Consider the following 15,910-nt stretch of genomic DNA (forward strand, 5'->3'; position numbering starts at 1 on the left):
TGGTGTGGAAAGGTAAATCAGAGTTGACCACATTAAGAGAGAGGTTATAAAAGGGGATGAAATCCCTAATATTTATTTATCAATCAAACAGAGCTTTATAGGCTTTTTGTCTATAGAAATAAATGAATTCCCAAGGTGCTTTTCCATCCCTTTCTTCTGTGTGTCAAGTACTAGGAAAGGCATTCTCAGGTTTATTTCATTTAATCCTCAGAGACCCTCTGAGTTAAGTATTACTATTGACTCCTTTTGAAAGATAAGGAAATCATGATTCAGAAAGGATATGTAACTTGCAAATACAGCTGTTCTGTAGCAAAGTCAGGATAAGAACCCTCAAAAGTGATGCCGATTTATTCTGTACACATGGTCAAATTAATCTTCCACATAGTACATATTTGGTAACACTCTCCCCTGCTCAAAGTCATAAATGGCTTCTGTTTGCCTAGTGATGTTCCTCAGCCCAACATTTAAAGTTCTCATGATCTTCCTTCCCACTGTATTCCTTCACATACTCTGTGATCTGATCTTCTCTCCACTTGGAGTACCTTGCATCTCTAGAAGCTTGAGAGGTCATTTGAAAATTCAGAATCCCTGATGCAAAGCACAAGACCTAACACACAGTGGGCGCAGCAAATATTTGTGGAAACAAAAAGGAAAAGAGCAACAAGAATGACAACATCAACAGGAGCAACAGCAAAAACCAACCGCCTTCCCACCAACACTGTTAATCCAACACTTACTGTGTGCCAGGTGCTATGTGAACTTTCATCTCAGTAAAAGCTAACAACAACCCTCCAAGTAAAAATCATTATCTGTATTTTCAGGTAAGGAAATTAAGACTAAGACTTCTTTTTTTTTTTTTTTTTAATTTTTTTATTTATGATAGTCGCACAGAGAGAGAGAGAGAGGCAGAGACACAGGCAGAGGGAGAAGCAGGCTCCATGCACCGGGAGCCTGACGTGGGACTCGATCCTGGGTCTCCAGGATCGCGCCCTGGGCCAAAGGCAGGCGCTAAACCGCTGCGCCACCCAGGGATCCCTAAGACTAAGACTTCTAAGAAAATTGCCCAATGTCATAATCAATGTCCTTGGGTCCATATGACTCCAAAGTCTCTTCTAGTCTCTTCTACCTATTAAACACATTCCCTCTAAAAATGGGCTTGAAAAGTAAATGTGTAACTGGAAGACTTCCTGGCACTAACATGCTAATCTTCTGACAGACAATAGTTCTGCCCTTCCCAGGAGGATAACTCCCAATAAGCACTCACAAGACTGCAAGCATCTTGCCACTAAAGACTTATACTCCCTGGGACAGGAAATGAAGTCTTCTTGACCACACTGCATTAGCCACACTAATGGACTTGCTTCCATTCATAGTTTTGTAACCACAAGGCAGGCATGTAGTAAAGTCAAGTTTCTGTTTCCTGTGGCCAACTTCTCACACATGCAGGCTCCAGGCCTTTCCAGGAACTATCACCAGCCTGTCTCCCATTAAGGGCTATAGGGTCCCAGAGGCCAGAAACATGACAAGGGGCCCTAGTACCTAACCTTAGCTCTGCTGTCGCTTTGTGGTACGGAGAGTACAGGTTTAGGTTTTAGAATCAAGATTCTAACCCAGTCCTTGCTAATTGCTGGTAGTGTAAATCTGCAAATGTTATTTAAACTCCCTGAGCTTCATATTCCTCATCAGTAAAAAGGAAATAATATTACCTATCTCACAGGGTTCTTTTTAGGATTGGTATAACCATTTCTTTTCTATCTCTGCCTTCAATTCACCATGTTTAAACTAGCACAATGATACAATCCATCATTACTTTAATGCAGGGTCTAGTCCTCCAATCTGTTCTCCACACTACTTTTACAAGTACTCAATGGAAAGCATGGTCTCTGACACTTATATATGATTTTAATGTCTGCATGCCTGCAAAGGACTCAATATTTCACATAGTTCTCAGCACAGAGCATGGCATAAGACATATCTTCAACAATTGCTTTGTGGAACAAGTAAAAACTAATAAATATGTAATTTTTCAGTGTATGTAATACATATATAACTTTAATTCTTAAAATTTATTATGTATTTTCACATGCATTGCTTTACTGAATTCTTTCAACACTTTTGGTAGGCGTATGTTATCATACACATTTTATAAATAAGATTTAGGCTCAGAGAAGTCAAATGACTTGTCTAAAATTATTTAAGTAATGGTAAGCATCTAGGTTGTTGAATTCTCATCTCAAAGAATAATGAATAAATCCTTAACCATAATAATGATTTTTCTTTAAAAAACTGACTCACCCTCAACAGAGCCTCAATATTTGGTTTAGATTCTTATAAAATAAAAGACTCACAAGAACAAAGTGAAATATGTGCTATCCCTATTAACCATGTCTTCTCCAGTATACCAGGGAGTTTCAATCATCAAACATACACAAGCAAGTCCTAGTAACCTCTCTCTGAAGAGCCCAACTCTATCACAGGAACAGGAAGTCTCTCTCACAACCTCTCAGTCCTAGTACCTTATGAACTAAGAACTTCCTTAGGCAGCTACCATCCACAGCACACCTGCCAACATTCCTCCTCTGCAACCAAAGAATAGAATACAAGAAACCTCAAGTACTCTATATTCCCTCATGGCTTTCTTCCGCTGAAGATCTTGGGTCGGCAGGCCTTAGCAATAAAATCAAAGCTCTCCAAGCTTAATGAAATGAAAGAGACAAAGAGATGGCTCCAAATAAGGACTTCAATGTCTACTGGAATCCTGGGCACAGACTAATGAAAGGACCACTGGATTAGGAGTCAGAAGACATGTGCTTAAATATCTTCTACATCAGAGGTGCCTGGGTGGCTCAATCAGTTGAGTGTCTGACTCTTCGGCTCAGGTCATGATCTCAGGGTGATGGAATTGAGCCTCAAGTCAGGCTCTATGCTTGGCATGGGGTCCGCTTGGGATTCTCTCTCTGCCCCTCCTCCCTCCACGCACCTGCTTGCCCTCTAAATAAATAAAAATCTTTAAAGAAAAATAAATTTAAATCTCTCCTACATCAGATTTCTCTACCAAACACCAAACTGGTATAAATAATCGTCAGAACATGAAAGACTCCTAACTCTGGGAAACAAACTAGGGGTGGTGGAAGGGGAGGTGGGTGGGGGGTGGGGGTGACTGGGTGATGGGCACTGAGGTGGGCACTTGACGGGATGAGCACTGGGTGTCATTCTGTATGTTATCAAATTGAACACCAATAAAAAATAAATTTATATAAAAAATAATAATCATCCACTAGGCAGTTCCACAAGATGGTCTCTCAGGCAGTATTCAACTTCTTCAAATCCATACCTCCACCTTTTTACTTTCTCCTTGACCAGGATCACTCACTGTGAGTCATCCTCACAGTCAATCAATCACCAAATTATATTATCAGTACCTCTCAAATCCAACCACTTCCCCCTATTCATACTATGCTACTGCCTTAGTCCAAACTATTATCCCTCACCTAGAATTACACAAAAACCACCTGACTCACTTGTTCCAAGCTTCTCTCCTCCAATCTGTTCTCCATATTGTAGCTACAGAGACCTTTCCCAAAATCTGTAAGTCTCATCATGTTACTCCTCTGTTTAGTTCTAGTCTGCAACAGTTAGAAACTAGAAGTGTCCCTACTGAACTAAGAAGGACTAAAAATTAACTAAAAACAAAACAAAACCACAACAGAACTGAAGCAGCAATAACTGGTGGTTAATACTCACCTCCTGTCCTGTGGCCACATCCATTGCAGTATACACAGTGCCTGAAGCACTGAACAAAAGGTGAGCAAAAGAGAGAAAAAAAACACAAAAATAGATATTAAATGAAGTAACATCTGTCAAATGTAGTTCTATATACAATCTGGCAATGCAAGTGTTAATTATAATAGCAGCAAAAATAATTCTCCCCAATGCCCTCGCCCCTACTCTATTTTCATATGTGAGAGGCAGTATGTGGTAGAAAGAGAATACATACAGGCTCTAGTGGCCATTAGACCTAAGTTCCAGTCTGAACTTCTACCTAGTACCTACTACTAGCTATATGATCTTGAAAGATAACTCTTTTCTGACTTTCACTTTCCTCATTAGTGAAGATAAGAGATAAGAGAATATAAAAGAATTTAAATCAATTAGTTCATAAAGCACTTAGCCAAGTACCTAGAATATAAAATAAGTCTTCAATACATACTAGTTTCTGGCTCCTGCTTCCTCTCCTCTTCTCCATCACCCTTGACAGGTTCCTTTAATCTTTTATGGCCTCAAATTCTTCATTTGTAAACCTTGGTTAGATCCATGGTTTTCAATCAGGGGTGATGAGGGGAAAAGGGCCCAAGGGAAATTTTCAGAATGAGGTCAGGGGGTGGCTTATATTTTTAGCAAAAAGGGGTATGGATTTCTGGGGTAACAGTAATGTTCTGTTTCTTTCTTTTTTTTTTTTTTAATGTTCTGTTTCTTGATGTAGGTACTGGTCACATGGGTGTGTTCATTTTTTAAAAACTCATTGAGTTGTACACTTCTGTATGTCATAATTACATAATTAATGTATAATTTACATTAAAAACTATAACTACTAAAAAAAAACAAAAAAAATCTCATGGTGCCTTTCCTGCTTTTACAATATGAACCTTTAGAACAGTGTTTTTCAATCATTTATCATATCAAGAGGAGACGTGAGTTTTATTTTGCAGTTTGTATTGTATAATAGGTTTTCTTTTTTCAAACATAAAATATTGTTTTTTCAAAACGCATATGCTCCCAGAAAATCTGATAATTCTTACCCCATCCCCAAAGGTAAAAATAACCTCACTATACATACATATATACATATACACACAAACAGAAAGAGAGTAGGAGGAAGGGAGGCAAAGAAATACTATGAATAATACTAGGAAAGCAATCATATCCATTCTAAATAACTCACATCACTTTATGCCTATAACCATGAGCCCTGTATATTGGTAGGTGATATGCAACAGTATATTAACTGTACATGCCATATGTCAGATATATTATGTGCAATTTGAAGAAATTTTAAAGTTTATGTATTACCAAAATGCATTCTATGCATGCCCTGAGATTATGTTATCCAGGGAAGTCAGGTCAATTTAGGGAGAAAAGTCACTTGTAAATATGCCTTGCAGCTAGAAATTATGGTCCCCAATTTCCATACCATCACTCTTTAGCTGGAAGCCTAACCACATGCCAGGGAATTGTGATCATAAGATATGGGCTATAAGAACTTGATTATCTGTATTGGCAGTTACCTTCTCATTGCCTGATTATTCTAACTCTAGCCATTTTCTTTCTTTCTTTCTTTCTTTCTTTCTTTCTTTCTTTCTTTCTTTCTTTCTTTCTTTTTTTCTTTCTTTCTTTCTTTCTTCTTCTTTCTTTCTTTCCTTTCTTTCTTTTTCTTTTTTTTCTTTCTTTTTGCCATTTTCTTTCTTAAAGCTGGTGCCTATCTTTCTACATCCATCGTCCCCCATCCTACCAGAAGCATCATTTTTAAATGGCAAAAATGCCCAGGCCCCAGGGGACTGGATATTTTGGGCCTATGTCTCCTTGATTAGAGGTCTAAAAGTCAGGCCCACTGGTTAATACTTGATTATTTTTACCTTGAAAAGACATGAATTCTAGGTCCAAACAAAACAAAACTAAACCTTCAAATCTTAAAGGGAAAAAAAAGCAAGCAAATATTATAATAGTACCAACTCATCATATTTGTGTCACATTTATTTTTTTGATTTTTTTTTTTTTAAGTAGTCTCCATGCCCAACATGGGGCTTGGACTCACAGCCCTGATATCAGGAGTTGCATGCTCTACTGACTGAGCCAGCCAGGCGCCCTGGCATTTATATTTTAAAATCATGGAATGTGGAAACATCAGCATAGGTGCTTACTAAATATTTCATTCCTCCCTTAGCACTAACAGACCTGTCAAGTAAGCAAGGGAAAAACATTTTGCAGATGTTGCCTATTTATGGGCCTCATACATCTGAAGGGGGAAAAAAAAAAGGTCAGAAGTTCTGGAAGCGAAAGGCTCTGAGTCCACAACCCCTCCCTTAAATTTACAGATGAAGAAACTGAAGTACAGAGATGGGACCTGGCTTGCCCACACTTGTCCATATACCTTTCTGCTACAGTCTTAATATCTTAATGTAATAGTAAAGGAAATGCCATCCCAGATTATTTTGAGGCAAGCAAAATAATTTCTCCTTGAGGTGTTAACTACTTTATACCAGTTCAGACTCACAAAAGCATGTCTAGTAGGAAAAGCACTGAACGAGGAAAAAATAAGACCCACTCCTGTGGGTCTTCAAGGATTAAATTAAACAACAGATGTGAATAACAGATTTAAGCTGTAGAATGCTGTACAAATATATGATTATATAATGCAATACTTTTATTTTCAGAAGTGCTTGGATGTGTAAGAAAGAAAATTGAAACAGAAAATTTCAAAGACTTTATTAAAAACAATGCTTTCATTCAATTAACACTGATAGCTTTCTACAAGTCAGGTGCTTTTTCTTTCTGTTTCCTTTTAATTTTAGCTATTTGGGTAGGTTTGTAAAAATCTCATTATTTTGCTTTTTTTTCTTTTACAGAGGTATAACTTAACTAAAGTAATCTGCACAACCCTTCAGTGTACAACTTGATGATTTTTCAATATGTACACACCCATGTGTTCACCACTAAGATCATCTTTTAATTTTAATTAAAGATTTTAATTTTAGCTATTTGGGTAGGTTTGTAAAAATCTCATTATTTTGCTTTTTTTCTTTTACAGAGGTATAACTTAACTAAAGTAATCTGCACAACCCTTCAGTGTACAACTTGATGATTTTTCAATATGTACACACCCATGTGTTCACCACTAAGATCATCCCTAAAGGTTTTTCATGCCCCTTCCCAATTCACATGCCCTTCTCAGACACAACCATTATTTGACTTCTATTAACATAAATTAGTTTTGCCTGTTTTTGAACTTCATATAAACAAAATCATACAGTTTCTATTCTTTTATATCTGGCTTCTTTTGCTCAAAATAATGGCCAATTTTAAGACCTCTCATAGTACAATTTTTTGTTTGTCTCTTTCCATAGACATGAGATCTTTAAGACAGAGTTTGTGTCAGATTCATAGCTGTATTCATAGTGCCTAGCACATAAACAGGAACTCAGTTAAGATCTGGTGAGTTCAGTACACTGAGGGCAGCATGCAAGATACAGAGAAGAAATCAGAGACCAGGAGATATGAATCCTGGCATGCACCTAGAATGACAGGTCCCATTACATTAGCAGAAAGGTCTGCAGTTCTGAGTCTTCCATTTCACATTAGTGCTGGTAGTGCTATAATTTGGGAAGCAGTTTTGCGCTAAGAAGATAAATGCTTTTTGCACTCTCACTGAAGGGTTATTTTTAGCAACATGGTCAGCTAATGGCACATCTCTCATACTAAGCATAATTTTGCCAAACCTGAAGTCAGCCTAACATAACACCTCCAGATGGGTGAGAGATGAGGTAGAGAAAGAACGAAGTTTATGAGAGGCAAAACAAAAACAAAATCATATACACCAGCATACCCAATTTTTAAGTAATTTCCCTAGGGAAAGAAAATGCCCCTACTAACCCTTGTCCAATCTTCTCAAACCGTGTATACTTCTTCTTAGGATCGCCCACACTCACTATGCTCCCTTTGAAAGAAACAGAGACCATGAATCATTTTTTTCCCAGATCAAGATACAAAACAGGCCCAATATTCCCCCAAACCCTGCAGCTGACAAGGATTAAAGAACTACCTCCAATTCCCAAAGCCATGCTAAGCAGGTCCTTAGCTTTTAGTTTTAAGTTGCAACCAAAAGTTTCATCTCCTTACTGCTTTTATTGACTGTATTTTTAAATTCATTCATTCAATAAACACTCATTTAATATGCTCACATATCATGTACCAAGCCCAGTGTTGAATACTAAGAATAAAGGGATAGATGAAACATAGTTAAAACAGTCCCTGCTCTCAAGAAGCTCAATCACAGGGAGGAGACAGAAAATTAAGCTTAAAGTTCCATGAAAATACAATTGTTGTAATACAGAAAGAGCCTTTCCCGACTAGAGAGGCTTCAGAAAGGAAGTGATTCTGGACGATTTTTATAGAGTAAGTAGGAGTTAGCCAGGGAAAGTTGAGAAGGGGTTACAGTAGGCAGTAATTCAAGTGCAAAGGTAGAGGTGTGAGAGAGGTTAGGTTTCACAACTTGTACTCTAGAGATGGTGAAACTGAGGCCCACAGAAGGGAACATAATCCCCCCCACCCCAAAGGTCACACAGCAAACTGGTGTCAGGGCCTTATAAGATTAGGAGCTTGGTTTTTGGTCTCCCAGTCCAGTGTGTCCTCCCTAACACTAATTACTAAGATTTGATACTTTTCACATATACTGTCTCATATGATTATAAATAAGAAAGGTATTAACATCCCTCTTTAAAAGATGAAAAAAAGGAAGCCCAGAGAACAGTAGGAAATTGCCCAAGACCCATGTCAGTGGCTGGACTGGGGCTTTAACCCAAGTGCCCTTACCTCTCATGCCAGTCTGCTTTTCACAATTTTATGTTCTAAGTATGACTGCTTTAAAATAAATCTGGTTCAGATAAAAACACTATATATAGGAATAAACAGATGGCTAAGTAAGTGGCTTTTCTTGCTTCATCATTTCGTAAGGGCTCTGGGCAAGGGCAACTTGTAAAAGAGTGAAATTAAAAAAAAAAAGTCGGGCAGCCCCAGTGGCTTAGTGGTTTAGCGCCACCTTCAGCCTGGGGTGTGATCCTGGAGACTCGGGATCGAGTCCCACATCGGGCTCTGGGCATGAAGCCTGCTTCTCCCTCTGCCTGTGTCTCTGCCTTTCTCTCTCTCTCTCTGTCTCTCATGAATAAATAAATAAAATCTTAAAAAAAAAAAAAGTCAAACAAGAATTATCAGGAAGACACTGAGAGCTGCTAAGCTAAAGAATCAGAAACCTAGGCTTTAGAGAAGAGCGCTAGTTTGTGGATTTGGCCAAATCAGTCACATCAAATCCTCTTTAGAAGTAAACAGGTACAAAGGATAAATTAAAGGCTGCATCAAATGACTTTTCTAAGCCCAAAGGTCAACCTAGTCCTTCCTTCTAGTATGAATTCTCTTGCAGTTTACTGAAACACAGAAACAACTTACTCTAATATACATACCCCATTTCTGGCCACTAAAGAAAATAAAATGGAAGTTTCCACTTGAAAGCAAGAGGCAGCATGCTCTAATTACAACAGCATAACTTGGTCTCTGACCCCAGCCCTGTCACTGTCTTGGGTAGGGTATTTAGCATCCCTGAGCCTCAAATACATTAAACTGCAAAAAATGAGGATTATAATGTCTGTTTTCACAGGGTTAATATGAGGAATAAAGGAACCAAAAAAAATCAAGAAAACACCTTGCTTGTCATTTGGTACATAGACAGGCTCACAAAATGTTAGTTTTCCTTCCCTCTTTTCCTACAACCAAGATGGCAGACCAGTCTTCTCCTAAGTCAATGGCAAGCATCAGTAATCACAGCAATCTTTCCTACCAGGTATGGGCAAGGCCTCAGTCTTTCTCAACACAACATTCCAGACTATTCCATTAGATAAAAGCTACTTTTCATCTCCATAACCGATGCCTACGGTTGAGAGATGCCTAGTTCGAAGTGAGCTGTCCACACTCCCCTCACATTTCTATCCTAACACGATATCCAATCAGGGTTGCTGAGACAGAGGAGGTGGGTGCAGGGGCAAGGTGAGAAGCCTACCTTATGTGGCTAAGATATCGAGCATAGCCAGCCAGCCACATAGACCAAGTCTAGGACCAGGATCCTTTTAGCAATGTTTTTCCATCTTTGTGCTCATTCAGTCACACACAAAACGCAAGTTCAGAAAGCTACAAAGTGCTTACGTAATTTCTCCAAGATCTCCTCATCAGACATTTTGGGCTTCTTCTTCTGCTTCTCAGTATTCCGAGTCAGAGCATCTGGTGGAGTAGTATTATTCTCAGTAGGTGAAATAGGAGATGTAGCCGCATCCCGAGTTGGAGTAACAGGAAGTGGTTCAATCACAGACCGTGTATATACCTGTATTGTTGGTAAAAGAATTTGGTAAAGACAGTCTTTGTTAGCACAGAAAACACTCAGGAGCCTCTTATAGATGTGTGTTAGAACACCCACAGCAGAGCAAATCCCAATAAACTCATCTCTCCTCCTAGGTCAAAATCTATGTTCCTCCCCTCTGTGCCCAGGCATGGGATAGGCCTTCCTTGTGAAGGCCTATCCTTGTGAAATGGCCTTCCTTGTGAAATGGCCTTCCTTGTGAAATGGCCTTCCTTGTTCTCACTATACACAACATAAATTAGGAATTAACAATGTCTTTTTAGAAAGGAATGCTATGAATATCAAATTTATTAATTCATTTGTTCATTATTTACTGCCTTTCTGACACCTGCCCAGAACTATGTTAAGCATTATTAATACATATATATTTCCTCTGTTTTTGAGAAGTTCCTAGTTTAGTGAGAAATTTTTTTTTTTAATGAGCATGCTTGCAAACTGAAAAAAAGGCCATATCAATGTGAACTACCTTGACAAATCTCCAATTTTGAATCTTATTTTCATTAGGGTGACTTTGTGGCCTATAGAAAGGGTGATTCCACAGATCCTGTTTGTAAGGTCTAATCCTAAAAGGTCATCTAAACCCCCTGGATTTTCCTCACAGCCTCTCCTATAGTCAGGCAACCAACTTCTGCTTGAATACCTTTTAGCCAGCTTTTTTTTTTTTTTTGTATTATCACAGAGTTTAAGCCCTAGATCATTCTTTCATTATAAAGCTCTTGTCATAAACAAAGTCCAAACAAAGAAACACTAAAAGAGTATCATCTGATGACAGGTCAGTGCTCAGTGATGCTAAATCAAGTAAAAAGCATGGGGACCAGATTGTGCAAAGTGAGGGCAGAGGGACTGTGGCTATGCTGAGATGCAAGAACCTCAAAAGAAGTTAAATAAAAATCACTGCCAATATTCAACAACAAAATGCACTCCTCATGTCCAGCATATTAATAGCACTAATGTATTTATAAATTCCTATGGGTCTTTCAGTTTCATCAATGGTGTTCTAAGAGGTAGAATGCTACAATTTAACAGAGAAGAAAAGATCTGCAGCAGGCTAATTTGTTGCTTCCCAGGAGACTAGAATAACTTATGTTAGTCCTACACTAACATTAATTCTATATATCTTCCTGTCTGTGGAAACAGGCTAAGTAAACTAGGACTGAGTTGGTATAAACACCAGTTATCTAGGACACTTTGGGACTATCTGCAAACCAATGACAAATAAATATACCATTTCTTGTCTTTAATCATATAGAAAGTACTTTTCAGTCAAGGTAGTTCTGTGATTTCAGCAGCTCTAAAATCCAAGGACCCCTACTAGAGTATTAAACCCCTAGGCCTCAGCATCAATCCCTCCCTCCCCCTGCAAGCTCCAGTAAATCCCAAAGCTGTCCACATCCCCAAAGACTCACAGATTTTGTGTGCTCTGGGCGTGGAGCAATCACTGGAGGTGGGGTAGCATCATCATCATCATCTTCATCTTCTGAGACTGGTGGCACTGCAGGGGTCTCAGACACTGTCTTCACATTCTGTACAGCAGAGAAAAGTCAGTTTCATCAGGTGTAGCTGACAAGAGGCTTAAGCTACCAGGATTGCCAATCCCCAGAAGAAATCTCATCCTGATATCCCTTCTCAAACCCCTATCACCCTCCAAACTCTCTACCTTTGAGCAGCCAGTCCAAGGAACTCAGCTTCCTTCTCTTCTTTTAGCCACTACTATCTACTCAGTCCCTTGCAGGCTTCCTTCTCCCACCCAAAGCCTAATTGTGGATTGGGAAACCAGCTTACAGATTCTCTATTTCCCTTCCCTAATCCAAACTCTGAAGATAAGCTCACAGTTCTTTTTCTAAGAACTCCACTCTCTACACTGAACAGGTAATAAAATACAAAATGTGGGAAAGGGATCAAAAGTTTGAAATTTTACAAAGCTCATCATTATAATTCCTTACTTCTTTCTGATATGATAAATGGGAGTCTAGACAGGATCTTGCCTCTTCTTTTCCTTTCTTTACCTAAACCTACTGGACCTATTATGTCATCAGGTACCCTTGTCTCAATCTGAAGATATAGAACATTAGGAGCCCCGTGCCTCAAGAGGACAGTAAGTTTCTCCCCAGACTGGATGCTGTCCATTTCACTAAACTTTTGCACTGTCCAAGAATGTATCTTATCAGCACTATTAATTGAATCTGCTATAATCTCAGCAACTTGATTTTTCCAAGCAAACTGTAACAAAGCTGGGTCAAGAGTGGCAGTTTTTAAGGGCAAGTCCAGGCACAAATTATCATACCATTACTGTTTACAACACAGATTCAAGAGGCACAGTAGCTCCAAAACATGAGATTTCTGAGTGAGATTAAATGATTACAGCATAGGATCAGAGAGGCAACAGGGATCTTTTAATATATACTGTCATAATTCAACTGCTTCAGATATTTTCAGAGCACCCATATTTTGTGCTCCACAAGATACTGTAAGATAGATACTACTGACACAGAGGTACAAAGATGAAAAAGATGGTCCATGACCTGAAGAGCTCATTACCTGAGTGAGAGACAGAGAAAGAGTAAATTCCCTTCCTGCCTGCCATGTGGGGCCTCTGGAGAGAGGAAAGGCAGGAGTCAGAATGACAGGGCCTGGGCAGCCCAGGTGGCTCAGCGGTTTAGTGCTGCCTTCAGCCCATGGTGTGATCCTGGAGACCTGGGATGAAGTCCCATGTCAGGCTCCCTGCATGGAGCCTGCTTCTCCCTCTGCCTGTGTCTCTGTCCCGCCCCCCCCCCCCCCTCAGTCTCTCATGAATAAACAAAATCTTAAAAAAAAAAAAAAAAAAAAAGAATGACAGGGCCTAAGTGAAGGAACATACCTAGTGGAATACTAGACAAGAGCTCCTGTGTGGGAGAGTGGTCTTTACCACATTTAACATAGTAAGAAAAGGGAAAAAAAATGGCAATCTCACAGATTCTAACAGAACCTTTGGTACAGGGCATAACTTAAAGATTAACAGCTATATGTAAGCAACTCGCTTTGGTGATTACAAGCAATGAATCTATCCTCTTGGCTTGAGTTTCACCATATGAGGAATGCGAAAGAAGATTTGAGGGGTGACCTAAATCTCTTTCAGTTCTAAAATCCAACAGAGATCTTTCCCTGTCAAAGCACATATTCTGATATTTTTTTGCTCTAATTTCTTTTCTCCTCACTATTCCACTCAACAAAATTTAACCAGAAACCCAAAATGAGGGGATCCCTTGGATAGCTCAGCGGTTTAGCGCCTGCCTTTGGCCCAGGGCGTGATCCTGGAGTCTTGGGATCGAGTCTCACATCAGGCTCCATGCATGGAGCCTGCTTCTCCCTCTGCCTGTGTGTGTGTGTGTGTGTGTGTGTGTCATGAATAGATAAATAAAATCTTAAAAAAAAAAAAAAAAAAAAGAAACCCAAAATGGGAACAAAGTTACTCAGCAGCCCCTGGATCATCAGGTGGTGCTGGGACTCCCCAGTGTATACTGTAAACATGGTTTAACAGGTTTGTCTGCTTCCTAAAACTGCAGAAAAGGGGATTTCATTATTTTCCTTAGCAACACATTCTGTTTTTCCACAGGTGATGGCTTTGAGTAGTAATGTTAACAACTACTAGAATTAAGAGATACAGGATTTTAACCCAGATTTTTACTTTTTATCCCTGTGTCCTTAGGGAAAGCTATCCCACCCTAAGCCACAGTCCTCATCTATAAAATGGGAATAATGACACCTCAGAGGGCTAATGGAGGATAAAATGAAATGATGGGGCCATAAAAACATTTTGTAAGAGGTGCTAAGGAGCTAGAAAGATGCAAGGAATCAATTAAATTATCATTATGTCTAATAACCACAAACCTCTTTGACTTCAACTCATCTATCTATTCATTCACTGTGTATCAGGCACTATTATAGGGTCTGAGGCTCTATTAAATAACAAAATAGATACAGTCCCTGGTCCTATGCTTGCATTTTAGAAGAAAATACAGTCAAAATTAATTACAAAAGTGCCAGATAGTAATAAGATATACATTTGAGAGTAGTAATTGATTAGGAGTGGGGAAATTTTATGTTAGATAGTGTAGTCATGGAAAAGGGCTCTCTAATGAGAAGTCATATAAGCAGTGGCCTAAATGAATTGAGAGAGCAAGCGATGAGGCTCTCTGGGGAAAGAATATTCGTGGCAGATGGAAGAAGTACAAAGATCCTGAGACGGAAACATGCTTGGTGTGTTCCAATACTTCTGGGGGATCTACTTCTGTTGCAAAGAAACGCTTATGATATAAAAACTGCTGAACTCTGGGTAAAAGCAGTAGGAACCTCTGATATTTTGGCTCAGAGCTGCTTCCATCCATCCCACCCCAGCTCTGTCAGAGTGAGGGTTCTTCCAGGGCAAAGCAGGCTCTAACTACACCACCCAAAAGGACTCACTTTCATCTGGAACAGTGGACAATGCCCAGGTTTAGCAGTGCTGTCAGTGGAACTGACCTTCCAGAGGGGGTAGTAAAAGAGGCCGACTGCTCAGATCTGCTAGCCTGACACTGTAGTCCTGAATAGGCAAACATATTTCTGGCTGGGGCTGCTCAAAGGCACAGAAACAAGAAAGGCCTCACACTAGTCTTACAAGCTTTGCTGTGTGCATATACTTTAAAGATTCAAAGGAGCCAAGCATAAAGTAAAAGCTGAAACAGACCTCAAAGAGATCTCAATAATTAATAGAACTAAAATAAAAATTAGCAAGGTTACAGAAAATTTGAGCAATACTATCAATCAATTCAACCTAACTGACATATAATGGACATTCTACCCAAGATCTGCAGAATACACTTTCTTTTCAACTACATATAGATCATTCTTCAGGACAGACCATATGCTAGACTAAAAAACACATCATAATAAATTTTAAAGGATTAAAAACACGTAAAATGTATTCTTTGACACCACAGAGTTAAATTAGAGATCAAGAACAGGAAAGAGATTTCTCCAAAGAGATAAACAAATGGCCAATAAACACATCAAAAGATGCTCAACATCATTACCCATTGAGAAATGCAAATCAAAACCACAATGAGATACCATTTCATGCCCACTAAAATGGCTATAATCAAAAAACAGAATAACAAATATGAGGGAAGAAACAAAAATTAGAACCCTCCTAATTGCTGGCAGAAGTGTAAAATGGTACAGCCACTGTGGAAAAACAGTCTGGCAGTTCCTCAAAAGGTTAAACACAGAGTTGCCATATGACCTAGCAATTCCACCCCTAGGTATATACCCAAGAAAAGTGAAAATGTACAGCCACACAAAATTCATACATGAGGGGCAGCCCCGGTGGCGCAGCGGTTTAGCGCCGCCTGCAGCCCAGGGCGTGATCCTGGAGACTGGGGATCGAGTCCCACGTCAGGCTCCCTGCATGGGGCCTGCTTCTCCCTCTGCCTGTGTCTCTGCCTCTCTCTCTCTCTCTCTCTCGCTTTCTCTCTCTCTCTCGCTCTGTGTCTCTCATGAATAAATAAAAAATAAAAATAATAAAAAATAAAAAAATCTTAAAAATTCATACATGAGTGAATATTATTTATAGCCAAAAAGTGGAAACAACCCCAAAGCCCATCAACTGATGAATGAACTAAAAATGCAGTATATTTGGGGCACTGGAGTGACTTAGTCCATTAAGCATGTGACTTCAGCTCAGGTAATGATCCCAGGATCCTGAGAATGATCCCTGTG

General features: G+C 39.3%; 1 protein-coding gene across 5 annotated transcripts in view; it reads right to left on the minus strand.

Moving 5' to 3' along the window:
• Positions 1–15,910, minus strand: part of PAK1 (p21 (RAC1) activated kinase 1) — a 144,709-nt gene that overhangs the window by 20,323 nt on the left and 108,476 nt on the right. For all 5 annotated transcript variants that reach the window (XM_072725984.1, XM_072725981.1, XM_072725983.1 and 2 more), the window contains 4 exons: positions 11,584–11,700; positions 9,967–10,141; positions 7,648–7,711; positions 3,745–3,793 (listed from right to left, as the gene is read on the minus strand). In XM_072725984.1, the coding sequence (XP_072582085.1) occupies positions 3,745–3,793; positions 7,648–7,711; positions 9,967–10,141; positions 11,584–11,700 (405 nt within the window). The remainder of the gene's footprint in view (positions 1–3,744; positions 3,794–7,647; positions 7,712–9,966; positions 10,142–11,583; positions 11,701–15,910) is intronic.

This window comes from Vulpes vulpes, chromosome 11 (genome assembly GCF_048418805.1).
Source record: "Vulpes vulpes isolate BD-2025 chromosome 11, VulVul3, whole genome shotgun sequence".
In the NCBI taxonomy this organism is placed as follows: Eukaryota; Metazoa; Chordata; class Mammalia; order Carnivora; family Canidae; genus Vulpes; species Vulpes vulpes.